The sequence below is a fragment of the Gymnodraco acuticeps genome, unplaced genomic scaffold (assembly GCF_902827175.1).
Source record: "Gymnodraco acuticeps unplaced genomic scaffold, fGymAcu1.1, whole genome shotgun sequence".
NCBI classification, from domain to species: domain Eukaryota; kingdom Metazoa; phylum Chordata; class Actinopteri; order Perciformes; family Bathydraconidae; genus Gymnodraco; species Gymnodraco acuticeps.
Window position 1 is genome coordinate 698,204 of NW_022990647.1, and position 10,391 is coordinate 708,594.

At 44.4% G+C, this 10,391-nt stretch overlaps 1 protein-coding gene across 1 annotated transcript; it reads left to right on the forward strand.

Annotated features, from left to right (window-relative positions):
• The first annotated feature begins 8,309 nt into the window (after positions 1-8,309).
• Positions 8,310-10,391, forward strand: LOC117554864 (succinate receptor 1-like). Its single transcript, XM_034229430.1, has 2 exons — positions 8,310-8,760; positions 8,991-10,391. The coding sequence occupies exons 1-2, from the start codon at positions 8,758-8,760 to the stop codon at positions 9,939-9,941; spliced, it is 954 nt and encodes a 317-aa protein (XP_034085321.1). The 5' UTR covers positions 8,310-8,757; the 3' UTR covers positions 9,942-10,391.

The window sequence follows — 10,391 nt, forward strand, 5'->3', positions numbered from 1 at the left end:
TCTCTTCTGGGATCCAGCAGTGAGGGGGGCAGGAAGGCCCACACAGGTCCAAATATCAGCATCCCGGACGACTCTTCTTCTGTCTGGATAGGCTTTTACAACTCGGCCTAGTCGAAACTGACCTCTTAAGGTGTTCTGGTCCGCGATCCAGACCAGGTCTCCCACCTGGACATTCCTGGCAGCTCGGTGCCATTTGGAGGAACAGGTTTGGGCCTGCCAAGTCACTCCAGCTTGTCCAGAACTTATCTACTCCGGCCTGGATAGCCTTTAACCTGTGCCAAGAGCGGCCTTCCATGCTGATCCCCTCCAGGTCTCCTCCTGTCCTGTACGTCCTAGAATGAGGGAATTCGGAGAGATGTACTCCACGGCGTCTTCCTGCTCCTGAACTCGGGCGTCGATAGGCCGCTCATTGGCCAGGTTGACTGCAGAGTAGAGGGGAGTTTGGAATTCCCCCCACGTGAAGCTGCTGGTGGTCCCACCGAGATTGGTAAGCGCTCTCTTGAGGATCCGAACGGCTGCCTCGGCCGCTCCGTTTCGGTGGGGCGAGTCTGCAGGATGGAAGACCCACTTCCACTCTGTGCCGTTCCTGGCAGCCACATCCTCAACGGACGCCCTCTCCAGACATGCCAGGTGCTTGTGCAGTTCCTTCTGTCTCACTTCCGAGACCTTCGCCTCCCAATTTGCTTGACCCGAGGACTGATTCTATTTGCTCATCCACGTCTCTGCGGCCCGTGAAACCCAAGCTGTGACTCCACATAGTTTCGACAGGGTACTGAACCGTTCAGGTTCCACAAGGCTGACAAGCGCTGCACCCAGAGGCGCGGGAAGGTATTTTGAGTGGGGGTGCTGAGGTGCTGGACTCCAGTGAACACTATTACGGGCACTATAGAGCACGCACAAAAGCAATCCCCACACGCAAACACACAGTACACCCGCGACTGTTACAATGAAAGCTCGATAATCAGCTCACGGCATATAGGCAGGGGTAAAGTGCTATTTTTTACAAGTGGGGAGCGGACCTCACCTCCTCTAGGGAGGTCCCGGGGGATGCTCCCCCAGGAAGATTTTTTTTAAATATTGAAGTTAAAAGCATCAATCATCTATGGATACATCTCTCAACACCCAGATGAAACACAACTGTAAGCAGATGTTCTTTTTCTTTATGGATATTTTACAAATCACTCCCCTTTCAAACTGTATTCTTGTTTTACTGCCATATAGTATTTCATAACTGTTTTTCCTTTATTCTCTTATTTGTTTTATAACTATAATGATCATATGAAGGTGTGCTGCAGAAATAATCTTTTGAATAATTTGTGACCAAACCGTTTGAGACCAACTGAGATAACTTAGACTAAAGTTAACTACCTAAACACTCAGAGAGTCCTTTAGCTCACCTGAGCCTCTCAGTCTGAGAGGAGAGCTCTCCTCCAGCTTGTTGTGGAACCAACAGCAACAGCTCCGTATGTCCGTTAGTGCAGCTAGCTAACCAGATGCTAACAACATGGTCCCTGCTGCTGGCACCAGTTCCTCTCTCTCTCCCTCTCTCTCCCTCACACTAAATGCACTATGTACACACACACACACACACACACACACACACACACACACACACACACACACACACACACACACACACACACACACACACACAAAGCTGAGTTTGAATGACACAAGCACACTTTTATTTCCATGCAACTCTCTGATTGGTCTGGTGTCTTGCATTCACTGAACACGGGAAATGAGGAGTCCTGCCGTCCTCTCGAGTGTCATGATGAGGTTCACGTAAAACACGGTTAATGTATTATATTATTGAGGTAGAATTGTCCGGTGCTACAGAAAAAACATTCGGGGTAGGCCAAAATATTATTTTACCAACAATGTGGAATTTATTGGCTACATATTACACAGATTATGCACAGCGGGAGCAGCAATAACCGTCAAATAATAATTCAGACAGGGGAGCTCCGCACCCTCTGCCTGCCGCTAGGGGGTGCAGCGCCCTCAGCACCCCCCTTCCCGCGCCCATGGCTGCACCCAAGGGCATCCTCTTCGGTTTCTCCACCATTTGAACCGGCCCTTGAATTTCCACCGGTGACCGTGGCTCTATATAACTACCGTCGTAGAGCCCAGCTACTTGACTCAGCAACATTCTCCTGGTCAGGACTGCTGGTGTCTTTTTCCCTGACCTCGTCCTCTCGGAGATCCAGTCCCGTCCTCATCTTCGCTTGGAAAAGTTGATTGATATCATCATATATAACTTGTCCTCCTCCACGTCGTACCCAATGCCAAGCGCTTTATTGTCTTCCTCCCAAATCTGGTTCGGCAGTATCAGAATTTTCGACACAGGTCTTCCGTCGCCACTGGTTCCAGTTACGGCTCTAGGCCTCCCACTCTGACCAGACCGGATCCAAGGCTTGAGGGAGAAGCCTCCAGCGTTGAGAATCTCCTCCACTCGGTAGGTGATGTCATTCATTCTCTCTGGGTCATTGTGAGATGTTAAGATGTCATCCACGTAACTGTCCTCCTCTAGGACTCGGCGCTCCTCTTCCATGGCTGTAAACTGGGGCAGTCTCGATGTCTCTCTCATGGCAAGCTGTGATGGCGTGACTACTCAGCTTAGTGTAGAATTGCTGTTTTATTCAATGTGCTTTCTCCATTCATAGTAGCACATGGTATCACAAAGTTAGCTTCCCCCATACAAAGTTAGGTTATCAACCTAAAAGAAAATACATGATACACAAATTACTTAAAGCATACACAACAAAAGTCTGTCACCATAAACACATATTTAAACCAAAACACTCACCAGCGGCCCATGTTTCCTGTGGCTGATCAAAACATGAGTGACAAACATTTCGCTGGCCTTTTCAAGATGACTTGCAGCCCCTCAAATGAGTCCCAAGTGTGACGACCCCTCCACACTACGTGGGGTGCCGTCTATGTGTGTGTGCTTTGTGGGTGTTCACAGGTTCCGGTGGTGATGAGCCGCACCTGTCGGGGAGGAGACCTGCCTGATGAGCTACACCTGGGGAAAAGCTTATAGGAGGAGCCCAGCCGGATACGTCTCTCTCACTCCTCTGGGCACTTTCTCTGCGCCAGTTTCGGGGACCTGATGCTGGTGTCTATTTAGTTTGTTGTGTTTTAACAATTAACTATATTATTCTTACCTCTCGTCTCGCCTCCCTGCTTTATGTTACAGCCCACGAGCCGGGTTGTAACATATGGGGGCTCGTCGCTTTGGACCTGGGAACGTTTGATGATAGATGTCCTTTGTGGGGACGTATTTTGCACAGCTATTGTCGCTGAGTGCGGCTGATTTGTTGGGAGTAGCGTTACGGGGGTGAGTGTTTTGCAGTTATGATGCACAGAGATTGTATGGAAGCGAGTACGAGCACAGTATTGTTAGTTACCGTGGTATCTGTCCCTGTTAGCTCTAGTACAGTCTTCCTTGGAGGTTGTAGGGGGGGCTATTAGTGTGGTGTGAAAGTGGTTAGAGCTATTAGCTCGGGAGCACGCCGAGGCTGCGGGTGGAGTTGCCGGTTTGCTGGTCGCTTTGCCGAGCTTACGGTATTAAGTGCATAAGTACCCGCCATAACTAGCACCTGAAGACTAGCGGGGAGTTTAGCTCGTTTCTGTGAGGCAGTTAGAGGGACGGGCCGCGGTAGCGTATATGCTGTGTAAGTAGCGTGAGCGTGCCACACAGTGTTGTCACGATGGAGAATGTAGAGGAGTTTGTGAGAGCGCCTACAGAGGATCTACTGGAGGGCTTCTCACGTGAGCAGCTGATTGGTGTTGCTGAACATTTCCACTTGGATGTTGGGGATAAAAGGATGAAGGAAAACATAAGAGGGATTGTAAGAGCAAATTTGTTTGAGTTAGGTGTTTTCAAAGGGGGTAAAACATACTGTTGATCCTAGCAGAGACAGTGGCAGTACGTCTGGCTGCAGTGATACAGGCCTGACTTTTGAACAGAGAAAGGAGTTGCTGTTGTTGCAAACAGAAATGGAGAAGCTGGCAGTGGAACAAATAAGGGGGGAAGTAGAAATTAAAAGGCTTGAGTTAGAGGAGCGGAGGTTGGGTTTTCCTGCTGGTGGTGCAGGTCAGGCCTCTAATTTCCCTGATAGAGCTACTCCATTTGACGTTGGCAGTAATTTGCGGGTAGTGCCTCAGTTTAGTGAACGAGACCCAGATAGTTTTGTTTCCCTGTTCGAACGTGTAGCTGAGACCAGAGAGTGGTCTGACGCTGAGGGGACCTTATTGTTACAGTGTGTGTTAACGGGTAAAGCCCAGGAAGCCTACTCTGCTCTGACGGTGGCAGAGAGCAAGGTTTATCTGACTGTTAAGACTGCTGTGTTGAAGGCATACGAGTTAGTCCCTGAGGCATATCGACAGAGGTTCAGGTCCTGGGAGAAGTCTAGCGGACAGACCCATGTTGAGTTTGCCAGGGATCTGGTTACTTTTTTCAGTAGGTGGTGTAAATCCCTGAATGTCGAAACGTATACTGCAGTATGTGAGTTGATGGTGTTGGAGCAATTTAAAAATTCTGTACCCAGCCACATTGCAGTTTACATCAGCTAGCGCAAAGTGAAGACTGCTGCAGAGGCTGCTGCTCTGGCAGATGACTATGTGCTAACGCACAGGGGCGGTCGAGTTTTCAGGGGCCAGGATGAAGCTGGTATGTGTCGTGCAGCAGGGAGATGGGAAGAGAAAGCTAATCCGCACTGGGGTAAACCTGAGCGTGAGATACGAGGTCAGCCACAGGGTGATTTGGAAATCTGTCATTTCTGCAGGGAGAGAGGGCACTGGAAGGTTGACTGTCCAAAAGCTAAGGCTAACAGGGGGAACTGTGTAGGCCAGTTTAACTCTGCTGCTTGTGCTGTGTCTGTGGTACCCTTACATGTCATCTCTCCCTGTCAGCAGATTAATGAGCCGTGCGGGTGGAAGGACCCACTGTTTTCTGCATTTGTGTCAACCGGATACGTTTCATTGGTGGGAAGTGATATCAGCGTGCCGGTAAAGATGTTGAGAGACACTGCATTGTATGACTCATACATTCTGAGCTCTGTGTTACCATTTTCGGACAAATCTAGAACTGGGGATTTTTTCCGGATGCGAGGTATGGGAATGAATGTTGTGCCTGTTCCTCTGCATTCTGTTGTGTTTAACTCTGATCTGGTGCAGGGTGAGGTCGCCATGGGGGTCCGTCCTGTAATGTTTGTAACCCGACACCGTTGCAATGAATCGACATCTGACCAATCACGACTTTGATACGGCCACTAGTGCAGGTGAAGAGATGTTGGTGAAAAGACAGTTTCAGTCCGGCACAAGCAAGAGGGGAAAAAAACAAAACATGAAGAAACTAGAGCATCACTCGAAGGTGGGTTATTGTATGAGTAAAAAATGTACAACTTGCGAATGTTGTATAAGTCAAATTGCCAATTGCCATATTAAAACATCAGCTGCAATTCAGGACATGAAGAAGGCAGTCTCTGCAGAGCATACAGGCTAATGGAGATGCAGTTATTTCCAGCATTCTTTATTTAACATTCATTCAAGTATGTTATGCCTTGTATCTGCTAATGTACAGGAGGAAGAGTGATACACTGTCTGTCTAGTTCGCTTACGTAACAGTTAAAGTTTACAGCTTAAAAAACATGGAGCCTTTTTTCCCCTTTTATTCATTTGTATGTCAATTTGCACATTTCATGGTGACGCTCAGCCTCTCCCCTTAACTCCTAACAGTCATCATCATGGTGATAATCAGCCTCTCCCCTTAACTCCTAACAGCCATCATCATGGTGACGCTCAGCCTCTCCCCTTAACTCCTAACAGTCATCATCATGTCAACCACAACACAGTGAAATACTGATAGAAATGTGTGTGTAGTTGTTGATACATTGCTGACAGAGGGAACTACATTTGAATACAGATTTAAGAAATATCCGTTTTTGAGCATGTCATAAGCATGTTTTGTCTTGGCTATATTACAACTATATTATAATAAAATAATATAGTATTTATATTATTGAATTGATTAGGATTATTATTATTTTTATTATTAGTAGAAGTAGTTTATTTGCATTAATTATATTTTAATATTTTTTAGGCTAGTATTTGGCAGGAAATGCAGACGTATTCACCTGTAAACACATACTGAACGACATACATGCACATTTACCTCACTGTATACAAAAGTAACTATGTTGATAATAATAATAAACAGGAATTATATTTGCAAAGTAGCCTACTTTGTTTCCAAATATTTTGTTTTCACTCCTGTCGGTTGGGTGGGGGGGGCCTCATCTCACAATGTCGCTTGGGGCCCCAAGTTGGCCAGGGGCGGCCCTGTCACTGCGCTGCCTGCACTATATGACAAATGCCGTGGGGAAGTTGAGAGAGATGTGGCTTCAGCTGACTACTTTGCGACCACAATAGACCTATGGTCTAGCCCAGGGGCGCCCAACCAGTCGATCGCGAGATGTATCTAAAAATAGAACAACAATATTCTGTTTTATCGTTAATGTCCTGTAACATAATCTTCCTGTGCCAGAATAATGCACTTGAACGCATCAAAGCTTTGTGATTGGCCGGCGTCACCCCATATGTCGGGGCGTGGCTGAGGGTCTTCAATCAGTACAGATGGCAATATTGTCACCTGCCTGCGCTCAACTCTGAAACCAGACCATGTAAACAGGCTGGTGTTTCTAGCGAACAATCTTTAAGAGATGACATGAGCAGCCCTACCAGCATTTGCCATGGTGGCCTAAACATTTTTATTTGGTCTTAAATTGTAGTTCAACATTTATTTCCTGTTACTTCTGGACCATGACGGTTGGCCAGCCTTCAACGTTTAACTGAGTGGAATATGTTGAATATGTTTTACCAAAATGTTGGCTATATGTTCAGGAGTTTTCAGTAGGTTGTGACAGTGCACTGCATCATATTTGATTTAATTTATTTGTATTTATTATATTAATAATATATGTTTAGTATGGTTTTGGAAGTGCGCTCCAACATATTTGTTGATCTTGTTTATTGGTAAAATATTATTTGTTTTAAAGTTCAATAAATGGTCAATGAATAATCGTCCAAATAATCGTGATATCAATTATTGACCCAAATAATCGTGATTATGATTTTTGCCATAATCGCACAGCCCTAGGAGGAGCCCAGCCGGATACGTCTCTCTCACTCCTCTGGGCACTTTCTCTGCGCTAGTTTCGGGGACCTGATGCTGGTGTCTATTTAGTTTGTTGTGTTTTAACAATAAACTATATTATTCTTACCTCTCGTCTCTCGTCTCCCTGCTTTATGTTACAGCCCACGAGCCGGGTTGAAACAAAATACTGGAAACAAGGTTCCCTCCCAACTGAGACCTATTTTACATGATAACCTGCACAACTAAACAAGTAGCTTAATGCTTATTGATTGAAATAAATAAATAGGAAATAAACGAATAAACAACCCAAATTAACTCCACACCAACGTTCAAACCTTTTTAAAAAGCGAAAATATTTGAACATCTAGTTACAGAGTGAAGAGACAGAGTTGTTTAGGACCTGGATCTAAAAACATGTTTTGTGATTATTTCTATATTTTTAAATCACTCACTTTACCTAATTAAATCAGTTTATATTGTAGATCACACAATACTATACATATTTCAGTCACCTGAGCTTGAAGTCTCAGAAGTAAAGAAAAACATGCTTGTGTTTAATTATAAATGAAAGTATAAAGGGCTCATGGAAAGTACAGAGACTGTGGTCAAGAAATGTTCTTGTAGTTGTTCACAAGAAAGGAAGTGCTGAAGTCATTGAGTCATTGTCATATTTAAGAAGAAGTCTGACTTTAAATAATTTGTAACTGTAGGTGGAAATGCATCCCTCAACAAGTACTTTCTCATAAGCAGAGCGAGAGAATCATTGGAAGAAGAAAAACATGCTTGGACAGCTGGCCTCAAGCGAAGATAATGCTACCTGAATTTATTTTTAGATCGTGTCAGTTTTACCTACAACAACCACATATTTCATTTTGTTCATTTTTTGCGATTCAATTTGGTAGAGACTTCAGCTCTTTGGAAATTTTAAGTACAACTCTAGATTAAAATTCTTAAAAGGGCCAGAAATTATATTATATTTCACATTCAGGGCCTTTTCTTTATCACAATACAAAAAAGACTTGCATCAAGGCCATGAAGTAAAAAAAAAGATACAGTGTGTCTTAATCTTTATATATACAGTCTATGGTCTTAACTAAGTGCATGGATGGAGTCTCAATTGGTTGCTTAAAAATCAACATTTAGGCTGGCTCTATACAAGTATTGATTTATAAAAGGTGCATTTAACATATTTAATTGTGGATATTGCATTGTAATGACAATAAGTACGACATTTAGTACAAATCTGAAAAGTGTTTTAAGTGTTGCACTTTTCCTCTAGAGATGAAATAGGACATATTTTCCATGTTAATACAAACTCCAGCTGTAACCAGACAGGGCTTCAGTTTGATTATTTGTTAGGTTGTTTAAGTAACCTATTAAGTCTTCTAGTTTCATTTGTTTAGCTTGCATCATCTTTCCATATTTTATATGCAAATCAAATTCAAACAGCCTTTTGTATTCTCAGCCAGTATGTATTAAAGGCAGCAGTACCCTCACATCTCAGTGTTGACATGTCCACTCTGCATATAGTGACTGCACCTGCTCATGGTCCTACTCTCTATTCACCTACCCACAACTACTAGAACAACTACAGCATGGTAAGTCTTATATACATATAACACAATGTGTTTAGTTCTAAACCAAATATTAGTTTCTATTGAAATTCATTACTAGACATTGTTCTTAAAGTTTACATTTCCAATATAGGACTTTGTTTCTATCGTTACTCACCCATTGTTTTCTCTTCCCTCCTCTGACTCCCCTTCCTATCCCCTCTCTTGTCCTTTACTCTGTTTTCTTTTCTGTTCTCTTACCGTCTTTTCTCTAGGTGCTTGATTGTACCAAGATCAAGGATGTCCTGGAGAGGTACTACCTGTCACCATTTTATGCCGTCGAGTTCTGCGTTGGTTTCCCTGGCAACCTTTTGGTTGTACTTGGCTATATATTTTGTTTGCAGGAGTGGCAGAGCTGCAATATTTACCTCTTCAACCTGGCAGTCTCTGACCTTATTTTCCTCTGCACACTTCCACGCCTCTCGTACCTCTATGCAAATGACCTACCAGAGAAGAGTCCCTATGGTTGCGTTATCAACCGCTATGTCCTGCATGTCAATCTTTACTCATCCATACTGTTTATGGTTTGGGTTAGCATGGACCGTTTCCTGCTCATAAGACATCCAACACGTAACCACTGCCTGTTGAGGCCGAAAATAGCCATGATCGTGTCAGGGCTGAGCTGGCTAGCTGTTAATTTGGAAGTTGCTCCGATGATATCACTGATGGTCCATGACCTTCAGAGAGGAAACTGGAGTAGCTGCAAGGATTTTGCCAGCTTGAAAGGAGAGGTCCATACATTGGGCTACAGCCTAGGGCTTACCCTCACTGGTTACGCTCTCCCTTTGCTTGGACTGTGTGGTTTCTCGTATCAAATTGCACATTTGCTCCATATCCAGGAAAGGGCCATACAGCGCCGGACAACCACGTACAAGCGTCCTCTCAGGGTTGCTGTATCGGCCGCTATCATGTTTCTGCTTCTCTACACACCCTACCATGTGTTGAGAAATATCCGAATAGCATCTCAGCACGACTGGACAGGGTTGCAGCTTTGCACAAGGATGAGCATAGAGAGCCTGTACATCATCACAAGACCATTTGCCTTCTTGCACAGTGTCATCAACCCTGTCTTTTACTTCCTCATGGGGGACAAATTCAAAAAGCTCCTATTGGCTAAGCTCAGGAAGCTGATCAGAAAGACAGAGCAGCAAAGAGAACCAGCCTGAAAAAATTCAACATAGTGTCCCTAAATAAAAGAAACATCAATATAGCAAATCCAAACATGTGAATCAGCTCCTTCTTTACGTTGTTACGACCCTGGGTCGTTATGTGTATTGTGTGCAGATTTTCTTCCTCCTTCTGTGTTTGTGTGGCTGCGTGTGATTGAACAGGTGGTGTCCGGTTGCTGATTGGCTGCCCTCGACAGGCTGATTGGTCCACCTGAGGAGACCGGAGCATTTAAGCTGCAGCCATGCAGTTTCTCGGTCTCTCTGACTCAACTTCTCCTACTCCCAATGCGGCGCATGTTTAGATATTTTGTCCTGTGGTGCTATGTTGCAGTCACATTAAAACAGTTACTAAATCAGCCTATTATCACCTAAAGAATATATCTAGGATTAAAAGACTAATGTCACAGCAGGATTTGGAAAAACTTGTCCATGCTTTTATCTTCAGTA